The sequence below is a fragment of the Dermochelys coriacea genome, chromosome 1, assembly GCF_009764565.3.
Source record: "Dermochelys coriacea isolate rDerCor1 chromosome 1, rDerCor1.pri.v4, whole genome shotgun sequence".
NCBI classification, from domain to species: domain Eukaryota; kingdom Metazoa; phylum Chordata; order Testudines; family Dermochelyidae; genus Dermochelys; species Dermochelys coriacea.
This window is the reverse complement of record NC_050068.2, coordinates 58,271,163-58,285,421: the sequence shown is the minus strand read 5'-3', so window position 1 is coordinate 58,285,421 and position 14,259 is coordinate 58,271,163. Positions and strand designations below refer to the sequence as shown.

Below are 14,259 nucleotides of genomic sequence, written 5' to 3'. Positions count from 1 at the left end.
TATGGCAAACCGACCAGGTATTGCTTGCTATGGGAAAGGGGGCCCAGCAGTTTGAAAGCATTGAAATGAATATGGAAGAAGCAGAACCCCACATGCCCCTAGGGCTTACCATGGCTGCCTGCAAGCTGATTCTGTTGCCTGGCCACATGTGATGGTTTACTCACACCAAAGTGGCAGGCACTTCAGTATAAGAGGCAAAATGTGACCTTGTACAGAAATAACGTGCTGTGTACTATGAATTGTCTGTTTCATTGAGAAAGAATGTCCCCTTTGTTCTCTAAAATGTATCTTTTAAAATACTACCCTCCCTTTTTCTCCTCCCACAGGTGCAAATGTTTCAACACGGCCCCTATCTACTCATTTCCAGAGGCTGGTCCAGATTAGAAGGCAGGAAAAACGAACTCTGGACAACATGTTCGTTGAGCTCATGCAGTCCTCCCGCACTGATAGGGTCCAGCTGAATGCGTGGAGGTAAACAATTGTGGAGTCACAAAGCGTTACATGAATATGAAGAGAGGAGGGACGCATGCGATGAGAGCAGGCAGGATGCTATGGTCAAACTCATGTGGGGAGCAAACTGACATGCTCCGCTGTATGGTGGATCTAATGCGGGAAAGGCAGCAAGACCACAGACTGCCACTGCAGCCCCTGTATAACCGCCCTCCCTCCTCCCCAAGTTCCATAGCCTCCTCACTCAGACGCCCAAGAACACGGGGAGGGGAGGCTATGGGGACCCATATGCAGTCAACCCCAGAGGACTACACAAGCAGTAGAAAGCTGGCATATCTGAAATTTTGATTTGGTTTCTGGACTTGTCCTTTCCTCCTCCTCAACCCCCACCCCCGTCTAGCTTCTGATTTCTCTCAATGTTTTGTGCAAGAAATAATGAAGAACGGTTTTTAAATAATTGTGACTTTATTTCCTTTATATATATATATATATATATATATATATATATATATATATATATATATATATATATATATATATATATATATATAGGGGAAGAGTAACATTAAGAGAAACAAACAACTGTCACACCGTACCCTGGCCAGTCATGAAACTGGCTTTCAAAGCTTGACTGATGTGCAGCGCACCCTGCTGTTGTCTGGCTGTGCAAAACTGGCTGTCAGGCGAGTTGCCTCAACCTCCCACCCCACCATAAACGTCTCCCCCTTATTCTCACAGATATTGTGGCGCACACAACAAGCAGGAATTACAATTGGAATATTGCTTGTGCTGAGATCTAACCAAGTCAGTAAACTGCGCCATTGCGCTTTCAAACGTCCAAAAGCATATTCTACCACCATGCTGCACTTGCTCAGCCTATAGTTGAACTGCTCCTTACTGCTGTCCAGGGTGCCTGTGTACGGCTTCACGAGCCACGGCATTAAGGGGTAAGCTGGGTCCCCAAGGACAACTATAGGCATTTCAACATCCCCAACAGTAATTTTCTGGTCTGAGAAGTAAGTCCCTTCCTGCAGCTGTTTAAACAGACCAGAGTTCCTGAAGATGCAAGCATCATGCACCTTTCCCGGCCATCCCACATTGATGTTGGTGAAACGTCCCTTGTGATCCACCAGTGCTTGGAGCACCATGGAAAAGTACCGCTTGCGGTTTATGTACTGGCCGCACCCGGTGTTCCAAGGCCAAGATAGGGATACGTATTCCGTCTATCGCCCCACCGCAGTTAAGAAACCCCAGTGCATTAAAGTCATCCACAATGGTCTGCACATTTCCCAAAGTCACTACCCTTGATAGCAGCTGGTCAATGATTGTGCTGGCTACTTGCAGCATGTCAAGGTTTCTTCCCCACTCTGAACTCTAGGGTACAAATGCGAAGACCTGCATGAAAATCCCCTAAGCTTTTTCTTACCAGTTTAGGTTAAAAACTTCCAAGGTATAAACTTTGCCTTGTTCTTGGACCCTATGCTGCCACCACCAAGTGTGTTAAACAAAGAACAAAGAAGAGCCCACTTGGAGACATCTTCCCCCCCCAAAATATCCCCCCAAGCCCTACACCCTCTTTCCTGGAGAAGGCTTGATAAAAATCCTCACCAATCTGTACAGGTGAACACAGACTCAAACCCTTGGATCTTAAGAACAATGGAAAAGCAAGAATAATTTTAATTAAAGAAAAGGTAAAAGAATCACCTCTAAAATCAGGAGGGTAAATACCTTACAGGGTAATCAGAAACACAAAGAATCCCTCTAGGCAAAACCTTAAGTTACAAAAAGACACAAAAACAAGAATATACATTCCATTCAGCACAGCTATTTTACCAGCCATTAAACAAAAGAAAATCTAACGCATTTCTAGCTAGATTGCTTACTAACTTTTTACAGGAGTTCTGAAGAGCATTCCTGATCTGGTCCCCGCAAAAGCATCACACAGACAGACCCTTTGTTTCTCCCCCTCCCCTCCCCCCAGCTTTGAAAGTATCTTGTCTCCTCATTGGTCATTTTGGTCAGGTGCCAGCGAGGTTATCTTAGCTTCTTAACCCTTTACAGGTGAAAGGGTTTTGCCTCTGGCCAGGAGGGATTTTATAGTTCTGTATACAGAAAGGTGGTTACCCTTCCCTTTATATTCATGACACAGCACAGCAGCCCCCACAGTAGATTTGCCCACTCCAAACTGATTCCCGACTGACCGGTAGCTGTCGGGTGTTGCAAGCTTCCACAGGGCTATGGCCTCTCGCTTCTCAACTGTGAGGGCTGCTCTCATTTTGGTGTCTTTGCGCTTCAGGGCAGGGGACAGCAAGTCACAAAGTTCCATGAAAGTCACCCTATGCGTATGAAAGTTTTGCAGCCACTGGGAATCATCCCATACCTGCAACACCATCCGGTCCCACCAGGCTGTGCTTGTTTCCCAGGCCCAGAATCGGCATTCTACGGCATGAACCTTGCCACCACCACTATGATCTCCCAATCACCACATGCTGTGCTTCTAGGAACGTCTGTGTCCATGTCCTCATCAGTATAGTAATCACGCTGTTGTCGCTTCCTCGCCCGGTTTTGTAGGTACTACACATGCTGCTGGATAATGCACGAGGTATTTACAATGGTCAAAACTGCAGTGGAGATCTGAGCGGGCTCCATGGCTATAGCACCTGCACAGGTAATCCTGGAAAAAGGGCGCAAAACATAGGAGAGCAGAGTGGCAGTGGAAGAGGTGCTGTTCGGTTCACGATAGCTGAAAAAAGGCAGGATGGTGGGTCTTCTGTAGCTTTCACGGACACGGGACAACATGGAGAAGCTCAATAGTGCAGCAAGAGCGGGAGAACAGAGTTGGTAGCGGAAGTGTTCAATGAGAAAGAGAGTAGATACTAGAGATTACACAGGAAGATGAGAGGAAATGCGAGGTGGATTCATAGTAGCAGGAGAGCAGCGATGCGCCGTCTGCTGAAAGCAGTATGGCGTCTGCACGCCAAAAAGGTGCGAAACGATTGTCTGCTTCCACGAAGGGAGGAGCGACTGAGAACACACACCCAGAAACACCCGCGAGAAGGTTTTTGCCCCATCATGCACTGGGAGCTTAACTCAGAATTCCAATGGGCACCAGGAACTGTGGGATAGCTACCCACAGTGCACCGCTCTGACATTCGATGCTAGCCTTGGTGCTATGGACGCACTCCACCAAATTCACGCGCTTTAGTGGGGACACAAAAGACCGAATGTATAAAATCGCTTCCGAAAACTCAAATAGAATAAATTTGAAATAATTTCATACTGTAGACGTACCCTAATGCTGAAAATGTTTAAAGGAGGAACAGTAGACATGTGCCGATACCTACAACATTCCAGCAGATTTCAAAAGACCTTACTAACAACAAAACAAACCTGTAGTGTCTGAAAGACACTTCTAGTGTGTAGCTGTACTTTCACCCCACCATCACAGATACTGGGAAAAGTTAAGACAAATGAGAAATAGAAGAGAAGGGGCAAGTACCCAATCTAACTGTAGAACTCTACTGAAAGGACTATAATTGGTTGTTATTTAAACTACATTTCCAAATTAAGACTGTTTTCATTATAACTGAAGGAAGTATAGCTATAATTTAACCTTTGTTGTATCTGAATTCAGGCTGTCTGAACAAGTCCAAAATGCTAAGACCATCAGTTGCCTTTAAGGCAGCTATTCTTAATCGCTACAAACTCAAAACTGAAGAAAAGAAATATCCTCTAAAGAAGCAATACTTTTATGTACTGACTTTTGAGATACAGTTTTATTTCAGAGAGGAGAGTTTAAATTAATCCACATCTGATTAAAAACTGCATTTCTTGGGTATCCTGTAGTCATAGGCATAGTTTGACTTCTATATTTGGGGGGGGAGGGCAGCTCCTGTCAGGTCAATGGAGCTGCTCATTGGGCGGGGGACAAATTATGCACCTACCCGAGGGTTGCAGTTTGGGAGGGGAACCCTGTTCCTCCAAACTACACCCATATCTGTAGTCTCTTCAGAGTAGGATTTCTAAATTAAGGAACAAGCCGAACTCAGAAAAGAAAAGGAGTACTTGTGGTACCTTAGAGACTAACAAATAGGTGCCACAAGTACTCCTTTTCTTTTTGTGAATACAGACTAACATGGCTGCTACTCTGAAACCTGTCAGAAAAACAATCTTTTGGATTTAGTTATCTGTGTTTGGACATCGAGAGATTATCTACTGCTGGCAACATAAGAAGTTGGCAGCTAACTCTAAAGAGCATAATGTCCGTCAAGCACTTACGGTACGTTTGGCAAGGAAGTGGAGTTAAGACATTACACTTCCTTCAGTGTCTAGGATGAAGAGTCAGAAATCATTAGTATTTTGGGTTGCTCAGTTTTTTGAAAAAAAATCTTAGATGGTCCAATTTTCAAAAAGGGCCTAATGTCCAAAAATTGCACTTTCAAAGTACTTCAAGTTGGGCACACATAAGTGCAGTCACTTCTTAAAATCTTGGTCTAAAGAGTTAAACATCAAAGCCAAAGGGAATAAGATAAATTTGTAGTTAAGGAATTACCGAAGCTTGGATTCTTTCCAAGAGGAAAAGCTATTATTGTACACAATTGAATGCAACTTCATTCTTGTTCCTCTGATTCTTATAGGACTATACTACCAAAGCTTGTTATATCACCAGTGTCAATCTCATCTGAATTTTAAGACTTAGCGGCCTTTATGGATTACCATGCATGCAGCATTAGGATGCATTCAGTAGTAGCAGAATGGTCCACTAGTTTTGTATGCTCTGAGAATATATGTTTATAGCACAAATATTTCACATAAAGTAGTTTAAGTCCCACCTTAACTACTATTCAAAAACTGATTTGAACATTTAAATATATAGGGCATTAGCATGAATATTACAGTCCTTTTTGGAATTTTCTTTCATCATAAACATGCATTCGAGAAATTTGAAGCCAGCCCCCAGTAATTTGCATAAAATTCACTCCAGGTAGTGGGCTCCCAGATCCAGTGTTGAATATTAGGGCTGTTGATTAATCACAGTTTTAATCACATTGTTAAAAAATAGAATACCAATTGAAATTTATTAAATATTTTGGATGTTTCTCTACATTTCACATATATTATATTCTGTATTGTAATTGAAATCAAAACATATATTATTATAAATATTTGCACTGTAAAAATGATAACAGTATTTTTCAATTCACCTCATAAAAGTACTGTAGTGCAATCTTTGTCATGAAAGTGCAACTTACAAATATAATTTTTTTTTGTTACATAACTGCACTCAAAAACAAAACAATGGAAGACTTTAGCACCTCTAAGTCCATTCAGTGCTACTTCTTTGTTCAGCCAATTGCTCAGACAAAATTTTTTTTTACATTTACAGGAGATAATGTTGCCTCCTTCTTTACAATGTCACCAGAAAGTAAGAACAGGCATTTGCATGGCACATTTGTAGTCGGCATTGCAAGGTTATTTACGTGGCAGATATGCTAAACATTCATGTACCCATTTCATGTTTCGGCCACCATTCCAGAGGACATGCTTCCATGCTGATGACACTCGTTAAAAAAAATAATGCATAATTAAATTTGTAACTCAACTCCTTGGGGGAGAATTGTATGTCCCCTGCTCTGTTTTTCCTGAATTCTGCCATATATTTCATGTCATAGCAGTTTCAGATGATGACCCAGCACGTTGTTCATTTTAAGAACACTTTCACTGCAGATTTGACAAAACACAAAGAAGGTACCAATGTGAGATTTCTTAAGATAGCTACAGCACTCAACCCAAGGTTTAAGAATCCGATGTGCCTTTCAAAATCTGGAGAGGGATGGGGTGTGATGCACTTTCAGAAGTCTTAAAAGAGCAACACTCCAATGCGGAAACTACAGAACCCGAACCACAGAAAAGAAAATCAACCTTCTGCTGGTGGCATCTGACTCAGATAATGAAAATGAACACGTGGTGATCTGCACTGCTTTGGATTATCATCGAGCAGAACCTATCATCAGCATGGACCATGTCCCCTGGAATGGTGGCTGAAACATGAAGGGACATATGACTCTTTATCGCATCTGGCACGTAAATATCTTGCAACACCAGCTACAACAGTGCAATGCGAATGCCTGTTCTCACTTTCAGGTGACACTGTAAACAAGAAGCAGGCAGCATTATGTCCTGCAAACATGAACACATTTGTTTGTCTGAGCAACTGGCTGAACAAGAAGTAGGACTGTGTGGACTTGCAGTCTCTAAAATTTTACATTGTTTTGGTTTTGAATGCAGTTATGTAGAATTTTGTAAAAAAACCTTTGTAAGTTCAACTTTCATGATTAAGAGAATGCACTACAATACTTTTATCAGGTGATTTGAAAAATACTATTTCTTTTGTTTTTTTACAGTGCAAATACTTGTTATCAAAATAATAATATAAAGTGAGCACTGTACACTTTGTATTCTGTTGTAACTTAAATCAATATATTTTCTACATTTTCAAACATCCCAAAACATTTAAATAAATAGTATTCTATTATCGTTTAATCGCACGATTAATCTTTTTAATCCCTCCACAGCTCTGCTGAATATGCTTGCAGATATTTAGGTGCCACCATCAGTTTTTACTACATTTTTCAAAGTACCATGTTAGTCCTAAATCCTCTTACTGTATATAGTTGGAGAAACTTTAGCAGAACCCCTATATCAGACAACATGCTCTGTACAGATTCAAACTGCCCATCTAAAAAAATTCTATAAAGAAGGTACTTTACCAACTCCTGATGCATCTTCTACCATAGGGTTTATTTCTACCATGGTGGCATCGTATTTCATAAAGAGATTATATATTTTGATCATATTATCTGCTGCTTCATCCAGCAGGTTAGGGGGAAATCCCATTTTCTGGGCCAACTGAAAGTAAAAAAAGTATTCTGATAATCAGTTTATAACATTAGGCATTAAAATCTTGAATTATGGTAAAACTTAGGAACCTCACAACTTTAAATTATGTATATGATATTAAAAAAAACCCTGTATATATATTATTATAATACAACTATACAAGTCTAGCCTGTAGCTACAGAACTTCACTTACCCTGCAGAGAATGGCTCCTGGCTTTTGTTTTTTAAAAACAGTCAATTGCATTAATCCTACAAGGGACAGTGAAATTAAGGCTCCCAGCCTATACACCAGCCTAATTTAAGTACCCACATCTGGAGCTAGATTTACATTCTTTATTATAAACTAAACAGTACATTAAAAAAATCTAGTAATAATTGTTTGGAAGGGTCAGTTTTCTTTAATCAGCCAAAAGACTGTATAAAATGTATTAAGTATATTTACAAAAGCAAAACTCCCTCTAACTATGATTGTGTGGAAATGTACTCTCTAGTACCCTGACAGCTTGTTCCTTTTTGATGCCTTCCACAATATCAATGGGTTCCTTAATTATTGCATCAGGACTCTCTGCAGCAACATCTTCAATGTTAACACCACCATGAGAACTGCCTATAAGTACAGGACCCTAAAGAAAGAGAAAATGTAAATGTAAGACTTTTGTATCAATCACTATCTTAATTCTTTCCACAAATATTTCAAAGAGCCTCTTGTGCTCAGTATTAGATTCTTGGCTTTTAGCAATCCACTAAATTTGTCTTTTATTCTCTTACCATTGCTATCTTTTCATTCAAGATACTTATACAAGACTTTTATGATATACGATGACCAAAGAAATTTTCCAACTCTAAACCCTAATATCAAAAGGAAGCTTTTCATATGTTAATACCACTATTTATACTTTGGGACGAACATGCCATACCGGCTTAAAGTTAGGACAGAAAAAGGCAGTTATGCAATGGTACATCACACCCTGTGTATCCCTTCTTTGGGTTACGCTGTCAATGAACAGAGAACAACCTTCATTTTCTTCATAGTTTACCAGAGGCTGTAGTGTGAAGATAAATCTAGGTCTGCACAGCCATTTGCAATAGTTGTTGCACTTTATTCCTATTCACAGTGGTTCCTAAGCCTTGATAACTATAACCACATCTGAAAACTTGTCACACAGTGTTTCACTGTTCAGTGACATGAGTTTAGTGGTGTCAATACCATTTCACAGTGCATAAAATGTGTCCAAAAAGTCACTTTCACAATTAATCCCAACAGAGACACCAAAAACTCAATGGACATGGAGACTGAACAATCCTAGGACCCTGGAAATGGTCCATCAAGTTCAGAGTTGAGGCATGTTTGGTCATATAAATCAACCATCATTCACTGTCACTACACATGTAGTACTTGTTGCATGCATAATGAGAGACTTCCACTTGCTAGACTATTAAGTCAGTACTTCCAATGAGCACATATGTAGGGTTTAAAAAACCCTACTTCAGAATTGCAATTACCGTTGCAGAAAGCATGGTTGTTGCTGTAGTGGACAGACTTTTTTTTTTTTTAAATAAAAAAATTCATATTGGATGCCCTTCTTCCAAAAGAAAGGTTTAGAACCATTTCTTAATATTTTGACAACTAATACTGAATGCAGCTGCAAGGAGAGCATGATTTTGAAAACTTTCAGGCATAATTACAACTCAGTATCGTTAGAGCCTAAAAGTTAGTATTAGTTCTACTTAAGACATGACAAGTACATTTCACTCCTTCAGCTGCTTCTGCCCGGAAGGGTTTTATTTTTTGAAGCAAAGTTTGACACTATCAGAATGCATGATATACACCACAGAATCCTCATATTTGGGGGGGGGGGGGGGGGGCGCGTTTACATTCTTACAAGTCTAGGAAAACATGTATGGTGTTAATTAGGTGCTGAGATCAGGAGAATTCTTGTACAAAAAACAAGAGTCCCCAAATTTATAAGCAATAAACTAATTAGCAATGCAACCCTGTCAACATAAAAAGAACAGGAGTACCTGTGGCACATTAGAGACTAACAAATTTATTAGAGCATAAGCTTTTGTGGGCTACAGCCCACTTCACTGGATGCATAGAATGGAACATATAGTCAGTCAGACACAGAAGGTGGAAGTTGCCATATAAACTGTGAGAGGCTAATTACTCACTCAATTAATTAAGATTGAAATATTGGACAGTTTCCTATGAAAAGGAAGAGGCCCCTGAACCAAAGAGGAAGAGCAGGGGGAAAAGGAGTAGATGGAATACAAGTTAGACATTTACCAGTTCACCCACTGTGCCTGATTTGCATACAAATTCTAAATCAGAGAGCAGAATTGTTTTCAAAAAAGTTCTTATAACATTGTAAGTGAGAGTGATCTACGGAATTTACTGAACCATCCTCTCTGCAGGCTTTCTAGCATTATTACACAAACCAAGGAAACTGGCAGAGGCCATCTGCTCCAGCTCTGAGCTTTAATGATGTAGTTGTACTTTGTTCTCCCAACAGAAATAAGCCTAGCAGAAAGGCGTAACCTGGGGAGAAGATAGTTCTGGTGCACACTCACCAATTGGACAGTTCCACAGTTTGTGCAGGACTCAGCTGAAACTCCACACACACACACACACACACACACACACACACCCACCCCCCGATGTCTCCAGGAGCATCAGTATCCTTAAGATAAAAAAATAAGGAGCTTTGCTAGACACTAGAGTAAACGCTGCAATGGATCACCACCGTAGAATTACATGTCACCCTCATTGGGCTACTGTAATTTTAAGTTTAATGCTCATCTCATATCTCTACTGCTTCTAAATTTGATTCAGTCCTCTAGAGACCAGAAGCTATCTTCTTTCCTGGAGTGAAGCCATGATGATTCATTAATTTCATTCATATATCAGATAACTTGCAAGATTTATTTCACAAAATGTGAGCTACTTAATAGACAAATCAACTAACTCAAAATCTGCTGCACACATTTCCTCTATAAAATTAAGAATTGGGCATCTACAGAACCAGAGTCACACAGATTACTTCAAGGAATGCTTCCAAGTGTTCAGAAATTAAATAGGAAGAGCCTAAACAGTGACTGTATAGTAAAGAATAGGGAGGAAGGTGTGACAAACATGCAATAACCTGGACAAACAAAAAACTTACTGAACTAAGCTTGTGGGATTGCGGGTGTCTGTTGTATTAAAAATGCAAACGTTTACATCAGTGGTCACCAACGGGTAGATCATGATCGACTGATCAATCCTGAAGCCTCTGCCAGTTGATCACGATCATGTCTCTGCAGCCACTGCCCCGTCCCCACAGCTCCCGCTGGCCAGGAACTGCAGCCAATGGGAGCTGTAGGTGCGGCGCTTGCGGGCCCGGGGATGGGGGGCTGCAGTTCCCAGCCAATAGGAGCTTTAGAGTTGGCAGTGGGGGGCGGGGGCAGTGGCAGCTTGCGGAGCCACCTGCCCGCTGCAGGGACATGCCAGCCACTTCAGGGAGCAGCATGGGGCCAGGGCAGGCAGCGAGCCTGCCTAGCCCCTGTCATAAATATAGAGAGACGGGTAGCATAAAATCCATCCTTGGCAGCTGTACTAAATCACCTTACCTGTAAGAGGATAAGTAGGTCAAATAACCTAGTTGGCACCTGACCAGAAGGACCAATGAGGAAAGAAGATACTTTTAAATCTGGGGGCGGGGAAGGTTTTGTTTGTGCTTTCTCTCTTTGTTGTTCACTCTCCAGACGGAGAGAGAAGCCAAGCAGGTACATCTCCTCCCGAAAACATACTTGGAATAATAGATCTAAAACCACAGAAATTATAAGTAGGCAAGGAAATGCTTTAGGTTACTTTGTTTTAGCTTGTAAACTTTCCTATGCTACAGAGGTAGTTTTATGCCTGTTTTTGTAACCGTGAAGCTGAGCCAGAGGGGAATCCTCTGTGTTTTAAATCTTTTTATTTACCCTGTAAAGTTACTTTCCATCCTGATTCTGCAGGTGTGATTCTTTTACTTTTTCTTTATAAATAAAGTTCTTCTTTTAAGAACCTGATTGATTTTCAGTGTCCTGAAGGCAAAGGGATCTGGTCTGTGCTCAGAGTGCTAACCAATTGGTTGGTATATTATTCTCAAGCCTCCCCAGGAAAGGGGATGAAGGGGCTTGGGGGGATAGGGATTCCAAGTGATCCTTCCCTGAAAATTGTGTAAATCACTTGGTGGTGGCAGCAATACCATCTAAGGACAAGGAAAGGAATTTGTGCCTTGGGGAAGTTTTTAACCTACGCTGGTAGAATATAAACTTAGGGCAGGGGTGGCCAACCTGTGCCTACAAAGGAACCAGAATTTGCCAATGTACACTGCCAAAGAGCCACAATATTATGTCAGCAGCCCCCATCAGCTCCCCCACCTCGCCTGCCCATCAGTGCCTCTCCTCCCTCCCTGTGCCTCACGCAGGAGGCTCTAGAGGTGAGGAGAAGAGAGAGGGCACAGCAGGCTCAGGGAATGGGGCAGGAAGGGGTGAAGTGGGGGAGTGCCTGTGGCAGAAGCAGAAGGGGTTGAACAGTGAGCTTTGGAAAGTTGGCATCTGTAGCTCCAGTCCTGGAGTCTGTGTCTATGCAAGGAGATGCATATTAACCTCTGAAGATCTGCATGCGGCTCCAGAGCCACAAGTTGGTCAGGTCACCCCTGGCTTAGGGGGTCTTTCATGCAGGTCCCCAGATCTGTACCCCAGAATTTAGAGTGCGGGGGGGGACCCTTACATGGATGGAGGGAGGGAGGGAGGAATGGAGTGAGCGGGTCAGAGGCTCAGGGAAGGGGCAGGGTAGATCCTGGGTTGATCTTAAATTCAAAAGGTGATCTTGTGCGTAAGAAGGTTGGAGACCACTGGTTTATATACTATTTTTGGATTGTATATATGTAACTTCTCTAGGAGGAGGAGGATATGCTAATATAATTCCTCCAGTTATCAGCGGTTTACAAGTCAGGTCACTTGCATGTCTAAACAGACACAGAAACTTGATTTTGGACACCCATTTTTTAAAATCTTGGTCATCTTCTTGCTCTGCAGCTCTTTAGATAGCTGTGGCTGCATGTTTAAAATTAATCCCCAACCACTTAAAATTAAGTGTGGTCAAGGAGACAGAAATTAAACATTTCTCTATCCACTGCAATTATCAACTCTGCAGTTCAGAAATGTCAGTACTACAGATATCCACTTATGTAGCATTCATTTAATTGCATTGTGCCACAGCAAATTGCTTTGGTATTTGAAGTGTTTAAAAAGCATGCAATCCAAGGTCATGCTACCAAACAGAAAGTTATGTTAACGTACAACTCAATAAATCAGTTTCAAATTCAAATGTGACCCAAGTGAAGAACAGCAGTAATATTTTTTCAATTCCCAATATACCAAATTCATTTTAAGAGCACTATTTCTATACTCACTTGAAATGACCTTTCCATAGTTATTGCAAAATAGTATTCTCTCCTGGGATATCTGCGCTCACAGATAAATACTTGATTGCATATCCTGCCCTTTTCTCCTGTCTGCTTGGTAAACAACTTCTTTCCAATCATTTTGGAGGAAATCTCTTTTGCTTCTTCTGGACTAGAACAAGAGAAGCTCAGAATGTGACAAGAGAAATGCTTGAGTAAAGAGAGTAGAAGGAATTAATTTAAGTTCTGTATATTAGTCTACAGTAAAAATATGTTCTTACCTAGTTACGTCTTCATAGTTTACAAGGCATTTTAAATCAAATCAAAATTCCAAGCCATATAAATGGATTGAAGATATTTTCAATTTACCTGATAATTTAAAAAATACCACTTACGAAAAAACTATTTTCACTCCGCCTTTGAGGCCACCTTCAAAGGTTCCTTTTCCTCTACCACCAGCTAAAACCTGAGCTTTTACCACAAGGTCCTTTGAACCTAGAAATGAAAAAAAAAAAAAAAAAAAAAAAGCCAGAATGTGTCAATTATGACTCCTAAATTAGTTAGTAGCATACCCAAGGCTATTTTCAGTTTATTTCCCTCCCACAAGATAGAGCACAGATTATTAAGACTAAGATGGCAGAACTCTCACTTACATTATTCAATGTTCTCTTGACAAAAAAAAAATAAATCAGGCTGACGTACAAACAAATCTATGAGCGCTCCAGCTCAAAAAAGATTCCAAAATCCAGCATTCTAAGTCTCAGAGTAGCAGCCATGTTAGTCTGTATTCGCAAAAAGAAAAGGAGTACTTGTGGCACCTTAGAGAAATTTATTAGAGCATAAGCTTTCATGAGCTACAGCTCACTTCATCGGATGCATTTGGTGGAAAAAGCAGAGGAGAGATTTACGCGCGCGCGCACACACACACACACACACACACACACACACAGAACATGAAACAACATGAACATGAACATTGTTTCATGTTCTGTGTGTGTGTGTGTGTGTGTGTGTGTGCGCGCGCGTAAATCTCTCCTCTGCTTTTTCCACCAAATGCATCCGATGAAGTGAGCTGTAGCTCACGAAAGCTTATGCTCTAATAAATTTGTTAGTCTCTAAGGTGCCATTCTAAGTCTGTATTTATAAAATGTATGACCTGACTTTTGGTTTAATTAGTCATTATTCAATCATTCGTAGACATAATCTAACTGATTAACATTCTCTCAGATCTCAGTACTATTTACATCATTAAACGTCAACACAACTTTTCAAGCCATCATTAGCCAGTATTTTCTTCTGTGTGAAAGAATGAATAGCAGCATGCATCCACCCTATGCACTATCTTGCCCATTAGTATACAACTGATATACTTTCTCAAGTTAGCTTCCAAATGAGTAGCGCTCATGCAATCAACTAAGGCCCCAATCCAGCAGACCACTTAAGCATGTGCTGGAATCCTTGGCAGAAGTCAGGGCCT

General features: G+C 40.9%; 1 protein-coding gene across 1 annotated transcript in view; it reads right to left on the bottom strand.

Annotated features, from left to right (window-relative positions):
• SUCLA2 (succinate-CoA ligase ADP-forming subunit beta) overlaps positions 1-14,259 on the bottom strand; it is a 49,657-nt gene that overhangs the window by 16,884 nt on the left and 18,514 nt on the right. The window contains exons 3-6 of the mRNA XM_038409465.2: positions 13,178-13,277; positions 12,792-12,954; positions 7,845-7,973; positions 7,221-7,359 (exon numbers count right to left, since the gene is read on the bottom strand). Of these exons, the coding sequence (XP_038265393.1) occupies positions 7,221-7,359; positions 7,845-7,973; positions 12,792-12,954; positions 13,178-13,277 (531 nt within the window). The remainder of the gene's footprint in view (positions 1-7,220; positions 7,360-7,844; positions 7,974-12,791; positions 12,955-13,177; positions 13,278-14,259) is intronic.